The sequence below is a fragment of the Aspergillus affinis genome (assembly GCF_023601865.1).
Source record: "Aspergillus affinis strain CMG 70 chromosome Unknown NODE_43_length_248942_cov_90_146332, whole genome shotgun sequence".
Taxonomy (NCBI): domain Eukaryota; kingdom Fungi; phylum Ascomycota; class Eurotiomycetes; order Eurotiales; family Aspergillaceae; genus Aspergillus; species Aspergillus affinis.
This window is the reverse complement of record NW_026515824.1, coordinates 184,617-205,330: the sequence shown is the minus strand read 5'-3', so window position 1 is coordinate 205,330 and position 20,714 is coordinate 184,617. Positions and strand designations below refer to the sequence as shown.

Genomic DNA, 20,714 nt, shown 5'->3' with positions numbered 1-20,714 from the left:
CTTTTCACTGAAATTATGTTGAAGGTTGAGCGAAGTATGTTCTCATATGGTTGTAATTACATCTCTGAGGACTGCTATGTCCATACGCAAGTATTGCTTTGAGTGGCTATTCTTCCAAATTTGCTTTATCATTCCCTTGTACAGGAAGCGTTCACTCTACGATGGAAAATTACCAGCAAAACAACAATATAAAGCATTAGCGTTACACTCCTTTCAAAACTAACACACCAATACACTAATAAACAATTGATATCAATGGAAACATCCTACAGTCTTCAGGAGAATTGCCTATATTGTGGTACCAAATTATTCCTAAGGGAAAATGTAAATAGTATTCATGATTTATACCCGCCTCTTTTCGTTTCCTTCGCCAGATATCAAAGCAATGAAATCGAGTCACAAAACCATCCAGTTCAAAATGACTATCCCTCTCTCGAAAATAGCTCCTCCACTGTATGAGATGATAGCAGAAGATTTCGGAGTCTAGCTGATTGGAAAAACGGCGCAAATGTCTACTAATAACTCTCGAGCTAAATTATATTATAGCGTCGGAGTCCGCGTATCCTATTATGTAGAACAATTATAATAGTAGTGTAATATACTGCTGCACAGGATGCACGTACCTGTCCTGTACAAAAACGCTATGGCCGGAAATTTCCGTACAGAATCAATCAAACCCAAGAAAATACCTGTCAGACGTCATTTGTCTACCGCCAATTCCTGTTCCTAATTTGCCACCAAGTCAACCAAGGGTGCTTGTTGCATGCTATGCAGGAACTAAGCGGAGCGATACAGTACAATGACCTCCCTATCAATTTCAACTTGTCAAATTCATTACTCCCACCCGAAATAGACCAACTAGGGAAAAGCTAATTTGCCATGATTTAGTCTTATCGGTGGCATCTTAGTTCTCGGTGTGGTAACTTCATCTCCTCTAAAATACCACATTGCCTCTCACATCGGCCTTCTAAATGCTTGGTCAAATTTTATGTTCTTTACTCTAAGTAGGTTGGCTCCTGCAGTGTGGTACTGAGGAAGAGTCAAAGAGTGCGTAAACGACAGAAACCTAAACTTGCGGGGCTCTATATGCCATCGAGAAAATTACTATATTCCGGTAGCTGTTGCTAAATTAGTCTTATTGAGATTTCTCATGGACATTCCTGGTGTTATAGTAGATAGAGAAAGGTATGGCAGACCGAGTTACGAATCTACATGAAAGTCAATTCTCGCAAGAAGGAAAAACAGCATAGATGACCATTTCCTCGGCTGGTCTATCCTTTCATTGCGTAAGCGCATTCGATCCTGATAACCTTCTCCGATTTAAGCATGCCATCGAGCAATTCTGCAATATCATCATTGTTCATGGGGATCGTGGTATTTGACAACCATTGTTCAGCCATGATCTTAGAGACAACCTGCACTATAGCCTAGCGGCTCGGGACTACGATGTCCTTGATTTCTCCAATAGGGGGGTGAAATGTGAAATAAAGAATCCGTACAAGACTTGTAAAGTATTTTTCTATCAGCATGGGATTTTGCCTGACTCCGCACAGGCAACGAATTCAATTATGTCTTACGATCATCCGGGCCTGCTTCTGTGGACATGTCAGCTGCCGCCTTCCTTCGCGTCTGGAAAGAAAGGAGTTAAGGTTGGACCCGCACCTGCTTCTTCAGGAACATTTTAACGTTGAATGTTCGTAGGGATTAAACTAGCAATAAAACGCGAAATAGCGATTGGAGTTCCACTGTTCAGCCGCAAAACTTGATATTGTAATTAAAGCGGGGCCCTTGACAAAGAAAATGACAAAAACGCTGAAATACGCGCATCGCAATGATTCAATTGAAGAAGATCTGAATTTCTACAGTAAAAACATCAAAAAAGTCTTATATACATTCTCTTAGGCTGCAGCATTGTGCTATATGAAGCACTAAATGATGACTATATTACTGTATTGTAAGAGACGCAATGAGAATCAATCGGTTGAATGGTCGCTTGAGCAGGGCGGTGACATGCCTGCTAAGTCACATCCGCTCAACAACACTCACATCCTAGTTGTCTCCTTTTCAGTATCATCATATTATACTCTTATCGTAACACCTTCTGTGCTATTAACCCAAATGTCTCGGTTTTTTAATGAATATATGTCATCATTTCATGATGCGAATGTTGAGAATAGTGACCCTTTCCTCCGTTCGGAGAGATATATGGAGAGTACGTACCTTATATTTAATACTTCCACCACAACAACAACATCAATCAGATAACAACCAGCAAACTATGCTTAACCATGCATTTTCTGCTCTTCAATGCATTCTTGTACCTACTTTTTCAATAGTCGGATAACTTTTTGCTACGAATATAGTTAAGCGCTCGGCATTGGAATAAGTGATATTCCACTAGTGAGGGGCTATATGAGTTGTACACGTGTATCTATATCTTTCTGTTATCTAACTAAGTCCACGAGCTCGCTCACTCAGTCAATGTTCATTTAGTTCTCTCTATTCTGTACCAGCTTCCTCTGACCAACCGTAGGTTTCGCTACACTTTTCAGCTTCACTTATATCGCCCCTTATTTCGATAAGTTGACGCCAAGTTGGTTGTGCTGTAATGAGTATCTGATCGCAACCGCCCATTTCACTCTTGATCTGTCTCTAGAAGCGTCTCGTATAGACTCCCCGCATCCAAGTATCTTTTATCACGGGCCAGGCAGTCCACATTATTCTGAGTAAATTAGTAGTGAGGTTCGTCTGGTTCAACAGAGCTATCCGCAGTACAAGCGCTTGGGCATAGAGAAGATTTTGCCGCCAAAATTCTTGATTAGTATAGCGATTAAGGGGAACATATTCAGCTATCATCTGGAACCAACTTCCCAGACATCCATTATTTCAACCAATTCCGCGTCGCAAGGTGCACAAGTCTGTGCATACTTATATTTGTGCCTTGGCTGTTGGTAAATAAATACGCATCAACATGATTGACCATCAAACCAAATCTAATCCACAAATGTCCTACTCGAGGTCAGACTTTGTACTATATTGTGCAATTTAAAGCTCTATACCTGTCTTCTTTCTGCAAATCTCCAATAAAAACTTAGCCAGAGCTCTCGAGAACGACAGTCAAGAGCGCCAGTCTTCTGGTTTGTATCGCAAGTAGGTTGCTCCTCTTGCATCACTCTAGCAGGAGACTTGCGCCAAGGCTGCATCCTGATTAGTAAGATAACCCCGAAATAGTTACTCACAAGAATAAATACCTTAAGAACTGGCCAGTCCGAGAAGTGAAGATATTTTGCCTCTTGTACCACTAGATCAGGATCCCAACTAGCTTTGGGACTTCCGAGATAATTGGTATGATTCTGTGATCTAAATTCTCCTGTCAGGAGAATGTATGGACGATGTGGAATGACAACAGCACTATCTCTGTAGAGCTTATTCAAAATTTCCATATCATATTCAGCAGGCCCCGCATCTTGAATCTGCTCCCAGATACGGTCAAACTCGAATGACGACGGCTGAAGCAGTATAAAGGCGGATGTTAGCTGGTGAGCTTTGGTATCTAGCCAGTATGCTCGTGGCATAGCCACTGGTAATGGAGGCCATAGAAACAGTTCATCCAGCTTCTAGGAAATCATCAGTATGTGTATCTATACCTTTGATCATGAAATTATGAAAGGGGGTTGTTGATACTTGCAAAAGAATCGCATCAGAGTCCAAGCTCAATACCCGCTTATACTCAGTTTGATTAAATGCCAGTAGCTTGGTATAGCTGTCCATCCATGTCGCTATATGGGTTGTTAGCAGGCGTGAACGACCTCACCAAGTCGGCGGAAGCACAATTCTGAGTAAGCATTCATAGATACGTACTATCATCGTTGGGTCGACTTTGTACTTTAATAGGTATTAATCTTACGTGATAATCTGCACGTGCCTTGCGTAACAATTTTCCTTCGATAGATTCGCTGCTCAAATCAAAGTGCGAAGGGAAAAGTAGCACCCTCTCCGGGCGGCTATGGAGACGCTCAAGAGATTCAAAGAGCATAACAGCATTACAAAGATAAGCTGTATTAGTCGCATATTGCACATAGGCATACTGTGCCCAGTTGACATCACTTGAGGCATTATAGAAGGACGATCCACCATAAGAATGTAACAGACTTGCGTGCGCATGTAGTCGCCACAGTAGTAGTATAAGTGATAAAATAGGTAAAGCGTGAATAATTCGCGAGGATATAGGCATGATCTTAGGAAAGGGTTGTCTTTGGAGGATCCTCGAAGAACAAGATATATGAACAAGGAAAGAGAATCATTATGTACTGTACGCCCGCAGAATACCCAGAAACCACAAGATATAACATCATCATAGCGATTCAAATATCTTAATAGCCACTATGAGCGAGTAGCCACGCGCATTCAGAACGCATTCTTCCAGCCACTAAGCGTTGGATACGCGATATTTGTTTTACAGTGCTGAGCAAGAGGGTGGAGTCGTCTCCGCAATGTAGGCTTCATTAACATGGTCCAAGCAGCCCGCTTTCTTTCAGCTACTTGTTCCTTGCGGTGGTGAACGGTTTTTAGCGCAAATTGCAACTGAAGAATCTTTGTAGGTCTTATAACTATAATGACTATTATGACTGGAGCTCGAGAGCAAACTTTATTCAGTAGTATAATCTGTTAGTAACTCAAGCTTATGTGAAAATAGTGATCAATTGCTCTGCTTTTGTCCAAGGAAATCCATTCCACGACATATGAATTGACTTTGTCCAAGCATTGGCCTCTTGGCGCGAGTGAGGACATCCTAAAAGCTATGACAAGGGGTGGTTCTTCAGAAAAGAGCCCATATGAAATTAGCATTGCACTGTCCTTTCAGGCGTCAGGCACATTGAATTGATCGCTGTAGAATCCAGCAAGTATGTCGATCATGACCAGCGTGAGATAGGGAACTACAGCTGTGGAACGAAGTAGGCGATATGAATTTCGGAGTCACATGACAAACGCCTCGTCCAGCTGAGGCAAGCAAAACAAGCTTTTGACAGGCGGAAAAGAGAGCTCAAGAGTACGGCATCGCACCTATCTGGAGGTGATCATGGGAGTATTACACATTGCCACCAGGTATAGGCACATGTTTGGCTGGTTTGCATAGAATCGTCTAGAACTTAGGTGAATTCATGTAACAAGCATAATTAACCTTACAGCATTATCTTGTGTCATATGATGTTTCTATATCACAGCCTAATTCTATTTCGAACTAGTATATGAGTGTGGCGCTTAGGAAGAGCGAAAGATTGTAGGAATGTACTGTAAAATCTAAACTTGCAAGGCATTGTACATAAGAGTGCTAAATATCCCTAAAAATAGACAATAGTGTATGTCGATACATACTGGAGACTAAGTGAAAAAAAAGTTTGTCACGATACTAGGACTTAATCGCTCATAATGCGCAGAATGATAATATCTCCAGCTCTATTCTCAGGACGGTCTGGCTTGGTCTCTTCAAGTCGGGGTTGCTGAAACAATCTGTCGCCGCGGATATACACTAGAAATAACCCTTACTAGTAAGGGTTGACCCTTTTTAGTGTGGCGGTAATTTTTCTGCCACAGTTATGAGCCCGGCATCTCTGGAACCCACTGAGGCGCGGAACAGCACCTACGAGAACCTCTCAGTTGTAACCGGCCCCTGTAATTATTTTTTTTTCAAAAAACACGGACCCTCGCTTGCGATAGTATCTGGGAAACAGCCCTTCGAGTGATCCCTAGTTATCTATGGCTTTCTCTACTGCTTTGAGTTCTTTCACTACTTGTTTTGCTTGGTTTGTTTTCATTCCGTTCTAAGAGACCCACTAAAACCGCAGTCACAAGGGCTGCAGAATAGAAAACCAGGCAAGAAGGCCACCACAGGCTTCGGCGAGGCTCCAAGTTCGTCAGGAAAGAAATAGTTAGTTTACAGTGAACAGATGTATTAAGAGAGATAACTAGATCGTAGATACCTGCATATCGCTCCGGCGAGGGTTCAGCGTATGAATAATCATTATCATCACGAACTGTAATCAAATATCAAACAGTAGTACATGGTCAACTCCTTGTTTGCCTATTTCTCTTTGGGGCCCTTCACTCTACCCCCCCAGAAAAGGAAGAAAGTAAGAAAAAGTGTGGGGACCGGGAAAGGACAGGAGAAAAAAGGTGCTTAGTTTTTGATGCAAAGAATCGGGATTTAATAATCGTCAATGAAGTACACCCACTATATTCGTTGCACATGCTTATGAATGTTGGGCAATCAGTAATTCCACTTCAATCAGCAATTAAATATAGGATATTGGAGTGGAGCCTCTATAACTTAACAAGTTTGATTGATCTCATACTAGAAAGGACCATACGAAGATTGGTAAACCAAGTTCTCCATTTAAGAGCAATTGACATGGCACTGAGAACAGTCATACTACTCCTCGCAATCTAAAAAAAAAAAATCAATAAGCTGAACCAATCCGGTATTAAAGCGCCACCTCACCACACACCCGACAGGAAAATGGTTCACAGTGACATTGAGAGTATTGGCGAAGGAATCGACATCCAATTTACGGATGGGGAGTCTGAACCCGAAGGATCTGCCACAAAGTCCGATATAGACTTTATAGATACACGATATGATTTTAGCGAAACAGACTGTGAACAGAGTTATGTCCCTACCGACACTGATATGGAGTCTTCCATAACATGCTCGGAAGATAGCACAATCCAAGTAGTAAGTTTACATCTCTAAACTTTTCACTGTCGCTAACACCTCCGAGAATGCCACAGGAGATTATGGAGAGATCTCAGTGCTTGATGAAAGGGAAATCGATAAAGAAGATGGACCAGTGACACAACTGCTAATCAGTGGCTGGCTAGATGAAGATATTGCCAACCAGGTAATAGAAATTGTCCGCACGTCTGCTAGACATTATTGAACAATCTACAGTACTCAGAGAGCCCATCAATGGTTCAAGAAATCCGTGAGGAAGGCCGAGTACTGCTTTGAAGGATTTGCAAGGATGCCAGCTGACCATTTATTTCACGGTTAAAAGATTTTGAAAGCCACTTTGTTACATATTAGTCCAAGCTGAATTAGGCACGGATATGTACAAGCAAAGTCCAAATGTAAAGGTCGCGAGACACAATTGCTTTGAACTGTATCCAACCTGCATGAATGGCTCTGGTTGTCGGGGTCAACCGAATTGCAGGTGATCGCGTTTAAGAGCCGAAAACGATCAACTAGAAGGACATTCTGTGCGCAACTCACGTAGAAGACAACCATTTGTAGTTTGTTTCAACAGATCATTGCAGGCTTGCCGGGAAACGGCATCAACTACTGTATTGTTAGCGTGGTGCTTTTGGACGACCTTGACCTATCCCTAGTAAGCTATTCATCCATTTCATCCAACAATTTTGCTTTGCTAATAACAGGAAATTAGAGCATATTACATCCACTGGGATTTGCGATAACAGGTTCTGTCAAGTCTACGTTAGGGGGATATCCTGCACGCGGACGCGTTAGCCGAGACAGTCCGTTGTTAGCTGAAGAGTTTAGGGACTCGCGAGTTAGACGATTCTTTTTAGTGAATGTATTCCACACTGCTGAAGAATGATATAATACATCCAGTCGTTTCCGCCCGTTTCACCATTGAATGTAAAAATCACAATTGGCTAACGTGTGCAATGTTTCTAGGGACGATTCGCCAAGAGCGGAGTCGGGAAAGCTATGTCTGGGCGACCTAGAGATAAAGAAACACCAATACAATTAGGTGGTACGGTTTTCCGGGAAATGGCGCCACCATCTACTTTCTTTCCTCTTTTCCAAGCATTCGTGCCGAGGTACTGGTTTTTTTTTTTTTTTTTTTTTTTTTTTTTTTTTTTTTTGTTTCTTTGGTAATTATTCGCTGAATAAATCCTTTCTCTCGGGATACAAGGTGCTGGAAAGGGTTGTTCTTATTGCTGACTGCCTCTTTGCCAGGGTCTGTCATGCCGTTTCTGAGCTCATTACAGTGTCCTGGAATTTGCTAGAGGCGAATGAGAATACCTTTTGCTTGTATCCATCCTGCTCCTCGCTATATCGCCTGAATGGCCCCCTTATATCTGGAAACATTCTAGAATAAAATTGGTATAATCTTGTGTCAGTGGAGATGAGGCAATCTTACCGCTAGGATAACACCTTACCGCTTCCTGCCTAAATCAACTCTATGGCTTCAAAGACGTCGATTTCATTGAGGACACCTGGCCTCATTGAATCGTATATAAAGGGTTCAGGTAATCGTCAATTTCAATAGGGTAGTCCTTCGCTACAGTTAGATTCTCCATATAAATTCACTAGGCAATACGAATTTTTGATAATCCAATATCTTGCTATGTCATATATTAAAGCACTGGCAAGCTCTGCACTACACGAAACCAAGAACTACTACAATAACCCCAACTCTGCACGGACCACAGGGACAAGTTGCTAGCTCAATTGATGAGAAAGAGGCTCTGGTTCGGGAGATAGCCTTCCCCCGGGCACCAGGGGTCAGCGAAGTCCCTGAGGTTTCCCAAGGGTCCTGGCATAACCAAGTGGATGAGAAGATGGTTAGACATGCTCTATTTCACCAATCTGTCCAGAAGGCACCAGGAATTGATAGGCTTAACTTTCGGGCTCTCCGGCTCCTATGGGACTGGGATAGTTCTAGAATAGTTACTCTCGCTCAACAATGTTTCCGACTGGGACTACACCCGCCGACATGGAAGATAGCGAAAGGCATCTTGCTCAGAAAACCCAATAAGCCAGATTATTCAGCGGTAAAGGCTTATCGGGTAATCAGCCTACTCAATTGTCTGGGAAAGGTCATTGATAAGATAGCAGCAGATGCAATTGCTAGTCATTGTGAGACAACAGGAGCCCTACATCCAGGACAGATGGGCAGCCGCAAACAACGAAATGCTATAGATGCAGTAGCATGTCTGATACAGACCACCCATGAAGCCTGGAAACTAAAGCAGCTTGTAGGAGCGCTATTCCTTGATGTAAAAGGAGCATTTGATCATGTCAATCCAGACAAGCTGATAAAACGATTGGCTGAATTAGGCTTAGATGGGGACCTGATCCTATGGGTACAGTCGTTCTTAACTTACCGGTGGGTTCAGCTACAGATTGACAATATACAGTGTCTACCACAGCCTATTGAGTCAGGGGTGCCACAAGGCTCACCGGTATCCCCTATTCTCTTTATCATATACCTCAGCGGCATTTTTGAGGTAATAGAAAAAAGAGTACCAGGGATTCAGTGTATTTCATTTGCAGATGATCTAGGTCTGACAGCCTCGGGACACTCTGTTAGAGGAATCTGCGACAAACTGCAAGAGACAGCCCGGGTGGCTATCGAGTGGGGACATGAGAATATGGTCAAATTTGACACAGGAAAGACAGAGGCAGTCCTGCTTACCCGCAAGCGTGGCCGTACACTCAAGGATCAGATTCAGCGAGCCCGCATAGAATTAGGAGGGCAGTTAGTTCCCTTTAACTCGGAAGCTACCAGATGGCTTGGGGTATGGCTCGACTCCGGCCTAAATCTTAAGGCGCATTATCAAACCTGCATGCGCAAGGCCCGGGCTGCGGAGGCCCGAGTGCTACGATTATGCCAGAGTCATGGACTTGCCCCAGGACTGGCACGCCAGGTGCAGGTTGCGGCAGTACAGTCAACAGCTCTTTACGGGGCTGAGCTCTGGTGGCAGGGTCAGAGGGATCGACAGGAAGGTATACAACTGATGATCAATCGGCAAGCTCGAGCTATTACTGGCATGCTAAAAACTACTCCAGTTGGTCCCTTGGTCCGGGAAGCGGGACTGATACCAGCTGAGGTCTTACTAGAAGCCCGGCAATTGGGATATACAAACCGACTGCTTGGGTTACCAGAAGATCATCCTGCTAAGAAAATCCTTCCAGTGAGCTTTCGAGAGGGAGACCAACACGCCCAGCCCGGCGAACAGACCCCGGGGAATCGACAGTGGGCAGAGGGCAGTAGTCGGGGACCATGGTCACTAGGACAACACCTAGCCCGACAACTAGCCAACATCCTGCCAGCAGATCCATCCAGTGGCTTTGAAAGCATGTTACAACCAACCAGTAACTGTTTCCCGGGTGTTATAAAGATTCCGCCTAGTCAGGAGGCCCTGAAAGCCGCACAAGCTATTCCCCGTGGACAGGCTATCTGGTCGGACGGTTCAAGGTTAGTAAACGGCTGAACTGGAGCGGGAATTGCATGGCAAAACCCAGTAGGGATATGGAAAACCCGAAGCTTTTCACTGGGTAAAGGACATGAGGTCTTTGATGCCGAAATTCTAGGAGTGGTGCGAGCTCTACAGATGGCAAAGACGGTAGGAGGCCAGGGACCGGTAACAGTCCTATTAGACTCCCAGGCTGCCATTGCCAGGCTGCAGCATACCCAATCAGGGCCAGGACAGGCCCTAGCAGTGCAGGCGCATACAGCTGCCCAGGAACTGCAAGCCCAGGGTCGCGAACCCACCATACAATGGGTCCCAGGGCATGCAGGGATAGAAGGAAATGAAAGAGCTGACCAGGCAGCAAAACTGGCCGCTAGCAGACCTCCAGGAGCTGGTCCAAGGGAGATCTCTTTGGCCTTTGCCCGCAGAGCCCGGACAGAGACTATTCAGGCACAAAGACAAGAATGGCTTACCAAGGAGCTCAATCAGCGATCTCAACAGGCCCAACAATCCTACAGGCCATACAAAACTTGGCAAATTGACCCATTAGCCGCAGTGGCCCCCAAACACCTGTCAAGCCGCTACTTCAGCTGAAATCAGGACATGCAGCTATTGGAGTATATTTATACCGGATCAAGGCCCGGGAGGACATGGAATGCCAGGGATGCGGAGCGCCAAAGGAAACTGCATACCACCTTTTCTTTGAATGTCGACAATGGCGACACCAACGGGGCAAGCTCTACAGGGACCTAGAAAAGGCAGGGATTATGAGACCTACTGCTGCAGAAAGCTGCCCTGAGGGAAGACTGTTTGGGGAGCCTAAGGCCACGGGAGCTCTGCTGCAATTCCTAGCCAACACTAAGATAGCTCTTACTCAAGGTTACCTGCAAAAAGCTGCAGAAAGAGCCCGTGCCGATGACGAAAGGGGCCTAGAGGCGTTAGAGGAAGCGGATAGGACAGGAGAGGGATAACAGGAAGGGTAGCCTAAGCTGGCCAGGCCAGTTTAGGCTACCCATCCTGCTTTGACAAGGAGAGCACTCCGGGGAGGCTCAAAAGCCCTACGCACACAGGCGGTTTGGGGCGAGGAAAAGGATTAGAATGATTATAGAAGGGGGCGAGCCCCAGGAACTTATTGGAACAAGAGACCACGGGACGGATGTTGGGGCTCAGGTTCATGAAATACGGTCTGTCATAGCTCTAGGGCTCGATATAGACAATAAACTTGATTAAATAATAATAATATGTCATATATTATACACTTTGAATACGAGTTCGGATTGGAAAGGGTCCGGAATTGACCGGTGCTTGCTCTAGTGTAGGTTAGAACCTGCAAAGTAAATTGAGGCCATTTCCATTGCTATAGATATTTCACAATCAGCTGTAAGCCTCACGGATCTTTTTCAAGGGATCATCCTTGTGATATGCCTGATCTTCCCGCCAAATATCACCGCGGTACGGCCGACCGGGGCCCTTATCTTCGTAGGACTCTATGATATTAGAGACCTGATTTGTAAATCCATCACAGAAATGCTTATCCCCATGTTCATCCCAGTGAACCTCGAAACGGGCCAACGCTTGGCCCAGTGGCATAGAACAGCTGTCCTGACACTCTGTAATTGCTCCACCCCCCACAATCACAAGGGCGTACATTCTAGAGCGAAATTTATGCTCCTTGGCAGAGTCAAACTGTTTCCACAGATCCAGAAGCATTTCGTCGCAGTTAGGCTTTACCCAGTGTGAGATTGACCGAAAAAATGATGGAGCCATCTCCCGAGAACATGCCAAATTGTTCCAAAAAACACCTGGTGATTGATGTAGCCCACCGGCGGAGACTTCTCCTAGCATACCTGGATTTCTTGTCAAGCATTCCGAAGCAGGTAATAATCGAAGATCTAGAAGAGACTTTTCGTTCCATTCAGATGGGTTGTCGACAATGCTCGCCACTTCCAACCCTAAATCGGAGAAGAGTTGGTTGATAGTATCGCGCGCTGTCCCAAGGCTGACAATATTGAAGGAACACACTGGGTCCGTTTGTGTTGGCTCAAAGTGAAATCGAAAAGATACTGTAATATCCCTGGAAAGCGCAGTTGCTCTTTGAAAAGTTTGATATCTCGCGCAGGTTCGTAACTGTTCCCAATCGATCGGTGTAAAACGCCACGTCGCAAGAGTAGGCTGGTCTATAACGCTGAGCCATATCTCGGTAACTACCCCCACTTCTGCAACTGCACCACCGCGCATCGCATATAGTAGGTGAGGATGGGTTTTTTGGCTCACTTCCAGAATCTCCCCGTTCCAAAGGACAACACGTCCGCCGATAACGGACTGGCACCCAAGACCATAACGACGACCCAAGAGAAGGTCCCACCCTGCAGTAAGAAAGTGGCCGCCTGCGCCGACTCCAAAACAATCCCCATGGGGGACCGCCTTGCCATGCTTCGCCAAAATGTCGATAACTTGAGCCAACACACAACCGGGCTCCAGAAACATCGTGTCACCCACAATCCGCCTCTGATTCATGGATGCCATGTTGAGCATGATATCTTGACAGGAAGCTCCGTTGAAGTATCCATGGCCACCGCTTTTCACAGAAACTTCAAAGTGATCATACAGTTTCCGGTCCGTCATCAAGGTGAGGGCCTTAGAGACCCCCCATTCACTCTTTGGGGAGACCACAAGCGCTGGAATAACGGCTGCTCGATCGTGCATCATCGCATTAGGATGTAAACTTTCTCGAGTAGTGACTTGTACATGTACCGCATACTTTTCCAGTACGGCCTTGAACTCATTAAGCTTAGCGGTCTTAGTGTCGAGATCGCCATCTAGGCTGTTGACTTGGGAAGGCATTCTTCTGAAAGTGTTGCTAGGACGGAAAAATTGTTCTGTCGATGTAGAAAGTGCGCGATGTTGTAGGTGAAAAAAATAAGTAGTAATTCGTGATCTTGAATTAAGGCTAAGAGGAATTCACATTCCTTTTATATGCACTTAAGAGCGGTCATCAGACTATTTTCTACCGTATACTACTGTATTGGGAGTACATACGAAGCCCACAATCAACTTTGTGAATTTGAAATAAATTCACTTGTTTGGAAATAAAACAATCCTGTGTTGCTATCGCGAGTAGCTAGACTTCAAACGAACCCTCTTGTGTTTTTGTTCTTTCATGCTGACAAGGGTGCTTTCAACTGTGAGGAGCACCGCCAAAACAGCACCGGTAGCTCTGTTGTTCATGTTTGTTACTTTATGGCTCTCCTCCGTTCATCTGTTGTCCATAATCCACTTTGTGCGACCAATGAGAAGATTAGAGTCAGCTGTCCAGCCCACGCCTTGGTTTCTGTTAGAGCGTTATGATTCCGAACACATTTAATAGCGCCAAGACATCTATTGAAATGTTCGAACACTCGAACGTGCAACAAATTCTGCGTGGAAAAATATTACAGTATTGCTTTCAGGAATATTCCCACTTGCAAACGCCTATGGCCGTTCGTGACGTCCGCGAGTGTATTGAAAAGAGATCCGGCATAGAGCGTAACTGACAGGATTCTTCCGATGACAATGCGTCCTGAACAAGCATCCGATGCTGTATGTGTAGACCCTATTAGAGATGGGAGGAGCGATGTGTTCTTACAAGTGTATTGTATATCCTGGTTCTAAAAGGTAGTCCTATTGGGATTGCTGGCGGGCGCATGCAGTCACCACGAGAGTCGTGTAGCTTTTCTTTCAAATCATCGTATTTGCTTGCCTTTTAGATTGATTCATCGCTCCCGACAATATCGCTGCCTAGGCCTCCGCGCCCCATAAGGCTCGGTGATCCATCTCTTTTGAACATGTAACTAATTACTGTATGATCGCTGCTGGGCAACGAGCCAGAAACTCAGCCACATGTGAGCAAGGAAAATGTAATTACAGGATTTTTATTATAAGTCTTCTTGTGTTGCACAAAAATATTTGTACCTGCGACACTGACTTTCTGGTGCACCTGCTCGGATAAGAAAGTCTGTCAATAAAGTAAAAGAAAGGTGGGCTTGTTCTCATGAGTAATCTAGAAGAGCCTTTTTACTCCGGTACCGGAATCAGTATTATTGACTTCCCGTCCCAGCCTGTCGTAGTCGATGACTATGCGTGATTTGACCATGGGAACGGCTCGGAATAAGAATAATCCTGGTAATTCACTAGTGCGGGAACGCCATATAGACGGGCCGCCAGTGGGCGATAGACGAGTTCAGCCCACTGCCAAGGATCGCATCCCCTGTCACGCCTTGTTTATGACCTCACCAAGACCCGTGCTCCATCACAGGGGTATAGTAAAAAAGAGAAATGATTGTAACAATATTCCATCTCAGTACAATTCAGATAGAAGCAATTGTAACTAGCCAAGAGTTTCCAAAAAAGACTCAAGATTACGGTATCCCGAATACAGGACGCTTTACCCGAGAAAATTGCTTTGTACCAAGTAATTTGTTGTAGAAAGTAATGATAATGACTGGGGAAGCTATTGTTTGGTCAGTTCAACTTTTTATTAGCCAAAAAAGCAGCATTGGCAAGTTAGGAATAGGATAGCTCTGGCGGGTGGAAGTTACATAAAAGCTACAACTGCCCGTGGATCGCTGTAGCAAACATAAGAGCCTTAACGTATTTCCCCACCGAGTAGGCCACACCACCGAGTCGGCCACCTCACTAAAAATCTACGCGTTTTATCGCCCTACTCAATTCAACCATCTATCATGCCTCCAAAAGCGCGTCAAAATTCGAGAAATTTAGCGGAGCAGGAGGGAAGACTTCTACTTGCTATTTCTGCTTTAAAAAATCAAGAAATCTGCAATATTCGTGAAGCAGCGCGTATTTACAATGTGCCTCGTTCTACCTTGCAAGATCGACTACGCGGAAAGACAACACGCTCAGAAACACGCGCCAATAGTCATAAATTGACTCAAAATGAAGAGGAATCGCTTGTACAATGGATTCTATCGCTAGATCGACGCGGAGCGCCTCCCCGGCCGTCTCATATACAAGAAATGGCTGATATTCTTCTTACTGCGCGCGGTACGACGCCAATTCAAACAGTCGGAAAGAACTGGACCTCTAAGTTTATTAAACGACGTGACGAATTAAAAACACGCTATAGTCGACGCTACGATTATCGACGAGCGAAATGCGAAGACCCTAAAACGATCAGAGAGTGGTTTAACCGCGTACAAATTACTATAATGCAACATGGGATTGCACAGGAGGATATCTATAATTTTGACGAGACTGGCTTCGCTATGGGCCTAGTAGCTACTGCCCAAGTAGTTACTAGAGCTGATTATTATGGAAAAGCATATCTTGTACAGCCAGGCAATCGACAATGGGTTACTTCGATCGAGTGTATTAAATCTACTGGTTGGGCCCTTCCTCCATGTGTGATCTTGAAAGGGAAGGTCCATATAGAGGGTTGGTATCAAGATAATAAGCTCCCACGCGATAGTAGGATTGAAGTTAGTCCTAATGGATGGACTACTGATGAGATAGGCCTTCGCTGGCTTAAAAATATCTTCATTCCTATTACTTCTAGTCATACGACTGGGAAATATCGTCTTCTGATTCTGGACGGCCATGGTAGCCATCTTATACCTCAATTTGATCAGCTCTGCAGCGAAATAACGTGATTCCTATCTGCATGCCTGCTCATTCTTCCCACAAGCTTCAACCTCTGGATGTCGGCTGCTTTTCACCTTTAAAAAAGGCGTACGGAAAGTTGATAGAGCAGAAAGCGCGTCTAGGAGTCAATCATATCGACAAATTAGACTTTTTTTAAAGGCCTTTCCAGCTGCCCGCGAAAGCGCTTTTCAATCAGAAACTATCAGAAATAGTTTTGCAAGCGCGGGCCTAGTTCCATTCAATCCAGATAGGGTACTCAGTCAGTTGGACATCCAACTAAAGACCCCTACACCACCAGGCAGTCGATCAACCAATTCAGCGCCGAAAACGCCCTATACTACTAGGCAGTTAGAAAAGCAGGCATCTGCTACAGAAAGACTGCTTAGGGAACGCGCTTACAGTCCTTTACCATTGCTAGAATCACGATTAGACAAGATTATTAAAGGTCATGAATTGACTTTAAATGAGCTTGCTTTAACGCGTGAAGAACTGCGCAAATACCGCGCTGATAATGAATGGAAAGGTCAAAAGCGCAAGCGCTCTACTAGGCAGCTAGCTATTGCAGAGGGGCCACCTATTCAGGAAGGCCTAGAGCAATTCCAGCGCGAGAATGAGGTTAATGAAGCTCAAAATACGCTTCCTATAGATCCTTGTGGCAGAAATATGTGGGTCTACCGTGAAGCGATTATTCAACTAAGGAATAGGATCGTTTTCAACTGAATGAAGGTCTTGATTCTTTCTAATTACACGATAAAGAAGCCGATATTTATGCAATTTCAGGGGCTTCAGGATCGTCATAAAATGAGCGGAATTGCATGATCTATATCGTCATAAATCATACGATTTTATATTGATCGGTTGCATGATCGGTCCGGTCAAGCAAGGCGATGATATAAGCGGTTTAGTCATCTCCCGCGGCCACAATCCTGCACTTTCTGCAGTTGGACCGCGCGTACGAGCGCCACCGCGCTGCAGTGATTGCCATAATCTAGGACATAGGCGATTGCAATGTCCTAATCGAGTTTCTAATTAATTTTTAGATAGAAATGCAATTGCTTGGTTGATAAAGGCCCTAGTAATTAGAAGTTGGTAGGCGGTGGCCGACTCGGTGGTGTGGCCGACTCGGTGGGGAAATACGTTACATGTATTATACTTAGTAATACGCTGTTTCAACCCTTACCCGTAATTCTACGGAAAAAAGACAGGTACAGTTTCAGACTAGTCTTGAAGTCTAAAGACATGCGTGTGCACTCGCACCATTTTGGCAACCAGGTGTAGAAACAATGCTTAATCAACATTATCATTACTTATTATCTAACCAACTGTGAGAACATTATTGTCTGGTACGCTTTCTGACATGTTATTTTTGTACTTTTTTGTGCCCTCATTTCTAGTCCGTCAAACATATCGTCAACTAAGCTTTTTGATTCACACATATCCATGACATATCTACGGACTCAATCAAACTAGCTGGCTATATAATGGTCATAGTACTGATACCCATGCACTGGAAAGTTTTGTTAGCGTTTCATTTTCAATCCAATAATATGATGAAACTCTACGGACCAAGCCCTACCACACAATACCGAGCATTATTCAGAAACATAGTGCCGTGATAGGTACAAGTAACCTCAAACTTCCTTATCCACATATGCTCGCAGACATGAACTTCACGAGGGGACGTAGGTTTGTCTGTACATGATTCTGTATCAGCGCAGATGCCGCAAGCAAAACAGTAGCAACAGCGGCCGGCCCAAAAGCATTTCGCAAAATGAACAATCCAATCAGAAATAGGTCCATTGTGTAAATGCCAACAAACAGATGGTTTAGAGCTTCCCAATACAGCATGCCAGCGGTATCTAGCTCTGTTTCAAGAACATAGACGGCCTGGTAAGAATGAATTATAAGAAATACTCCAAACATCACCGAGCCAAGGAGCAATATCAGCGGGGAAATGACAGAAAAGACAGTACCTAAGTGATTTGTCAGAAATTTCCTGCGATAATGGGTCAATTCCATACATATACAGATAAGGTTCGTGAAAACAGGGTAAAGCAGACTCCATTGCACTGTTCGCAAGTTCCGCTTTTTCCAACGTTGTCGCACACAAGCCCATAGGCTGTCAGGTAGTTGAAATAAAACCATGATAGTTTGTGTGATGGTTTGCAGTAAAAAATAGGAGTAAAAATAATTACTTGCTTTTGGCAAGTTTTTAGCCAACACTGACGGTACTGATTGAACATCGTTGACAATTTCGGGGATCATCGTCGTCACACTGGAAGATATTGATACTACTATGAAGAGCTGAGTGAAAAGGAAAATAAAGTAGAGCCTTTGCAAGAGGACCTCAATAGACAGCCGCTCAAAAGCAAGGTAAAATTGAGTCAGAAACCGAAGAACAATAGGAAAACAGTACATAAGTATCGACACTGCCACTTGGGGGGCCAGTCCTTGAATTGCGCCCAACTGGTAGTCCGAGAGGCCACTCAGTTTTGGGCTGATGCTTTCTAGATACACCAACTGCGAGAGAAGACCAGTAAAGGATATAGGTACCGCCCAAAGTATGGCTAAAAAATTCAGGGTTATGGTGATAACAGCGCCCCATAATGTCCTGAGAGCCCTGCTCTGGTAGATAATGGAGTCAGATGCCACGATGTTGCTGTCAACATTATGAGCTTCTAACTTCATGGGAGTTGACGATGCTCTTGCTTGTAGCACAAGATGAGCCGTAAAGGGATCTGAGAAATGGAGTAGTGCAACGCTTTTTGTTCTATCAATATCATTTTGTATACGGCGAATTTGCCATTGGAGTATGGCTTCTCCTATGATCCGTGAGATAAAACCCCGTATATCAAATCTGAGAATGCTCGCCCAAGGAGAGGTTTGTTTCATATTGGCAAGATCTTGATAGCGAGTTGCCATGTCGATTTCCATAGCCTTGCAAATATCAATTTTGGGAAGGGTTATATCTACTGGTCCTCCGTTCATAGCCGAATATACGCTCTCCAACTTCTCTCTGTTCCACATATACGGCGGAATTTCGGTGACCAAAATTGTGGTCGTGCCTAGAGTTTGGGAGTATTTATGGAGATAGGCTTGTCTTATTTCCACGAGCCTCTTGAATTCAAGAAGGAGAAGACGCCATAGATGGATATTCACAAGTGATGAAGCGAAGGCTGTAATCCACCATCGTCCGCATTGATCTTTTTGAATATTCGATATGCTGAATCTGTCAAGGCCTCCAACCTGTGCGCTGTTGGCTAGGCAGTTTACAGCGAGCAGTAAAGGTAGAATCAAGACGGCCATAGGCGCGAAGATTTTGATAGCCAATTGGAGAAGCCGCAAGAAAAAATAGCAATCAAATCCAAATCTGTTGACAAGTTCTGTATCATCTCTAAGAAGCTTCCACACATGTTTGATCCATACAGCCCTGCCTCTAGGTAACGGCAGGACATCGGTGTCTATTTGGCATCGTGGTTGGCTTTAAAATAACTTGTTAGCAGTTGGTGATGAAAGGAGTAACGGAACACATACAAGAAATCAATTTTACTGTCTTTTAAAAAAGTAAACAAGTACGTGGCTGGTATGAATATGCCACCATATACAGCTAAAGAGACCACAAAAGATTGGACAGAGAGACCTTCATTCTTCTGAGCCTTTCCAGCTGCATCGTTGACGGTTCTATTTAAGGTGGAAATATCCATATTCGTTATGAGAGTATTGTGATTTCAATCTTAGCTGCGGGCTTCGATGAAATTATGTAGCTGGGACCTGGTTTTGCCTTTACATACACAGTTTCATCACTTTTATTTGCTGAGGGAGTAGTATTTAGATATGTCTCACGCAGTCATTTAGCACGCTTCGCTCCTCACCCTGTTGAAATGGGCCCTACAGCGGATGGAAATAATCGGCCATCTCTAACTTTACTGGGGACCCATAAAGGTTACAAAGAAGCATAATTTGGTTGTAGCTCGTGGTTGGTCGACTACTTGAATCTACACAATCTTAATATAATCATTGTGAAAGATCCTTAAACCATTCGACATGAATTTCGAGATATAAGACCAGCAAACCCTCGACAGCTGTTTAATAATATCGCCATGATAATCTCCAAGATGCTGGGGACCCTGCTTATTTCTATGTTAGTTTGCCTAGGGCAATGTCTCACTGTCGATTTTCACGGAGATTTTGACTTGAATGGTATCGCCCATCATACGACTCAGGATAATGCATTATCCAATTCTATACTGAGCGCCCATAGCCAGATGCCTGAAACTGTACATTCACAAATGACTTCAGTAAACACGCCAACATCAGTTGTTTCGAGTAATGAGTATCAAAGGGTTATATTTCCAGGTACCCCAAGAAACAGATCAGAACCCGGAGGCAGTAGTTCAAAGACTTCTTTTATAAATGCTGGAAGCTACCGTGTGTCTGCACATCTGCCTACGTCTTCGGCCTGGGTAAAGTCTGCACCGAGTTGCTGCCATATCACGACATACCACAAAACCCCAAGGCCCACTACGCTCAGCACAAGTCGACAGGGAAATGGCGTGCATGACGTGCACCAAATTTCAACCAGCCATTTCAAGTGGCCACAAACCACACCCAAAGTGTCAAGCTTAGCAAACTTCAATACGACGGCACTCGCATCCAAAGCAGAGAAGGTTGGAACCTCCTTCATGGTAGCTGTGGCCTCTATCATTTGCTTTCTACACATGGTGTTCCATTAAGGCGGAGTCATACGGATCTATCCTGCTCACCAAAGTTCCCCAATACAATTGGAAAGTCTCAAGGCGCAGTTGCCATTTTGAATACAGCTGGGGCTTTTGGTGTAAAGCCAATAAAGTGAACGA

General features: G+C 44.4%; 2 protein-coding genes across 2 annotated transcripts; one reads left to right on the top strand and one right to left on the bottom strand.

The window, feature by feature from the left end:
• Nucleotides 1-6,517: 6,517 nt before the first annotated feature.
• Nucleotides 6,518-10,815, top strand: KD926_007468 (uncharacterized protein; the record flags this gene model as incomplete). The annotated part of the gene is made up of 5 exons (XM_053100325.1): nucleotides 6,518-6,733; nucleotides 6,780-6,899; nucleotides 7,305-7,385; nucleotides 8,389-10,226; nucleotides 10,296-10,815. The coding sequence occupies 5 exons, from the start codon at nucleotides 6,518-6,520 to the stop codon at nucleotides 10,813-10,815; spliced, it is 2,775 nt and encodes a 924-aa protein (XP_052956032.1).
• A 780-nt stretch (nucleotides 10,816-11,595) lies between these two features.
• KD926_007467 (FAD-binding oxidoreductase) lies at nucleotides 11,596-13,065 on the bottom strand (the record flags this gene model as incomplete). Its single annotated transcript, XM_053100324.1, has 1 exon — nucleotides 11,596-13,065. One exon carries the CDS (start codon nucleotides 13,063-13,065, stop codon nucleotides 11,596-11,598), a length of 1,470 nt encoding a protein of 489 aa, XP_052956031.1.
• Nucleotides 13,066-20,714: the final 7,649 nt, after the last annotated feature.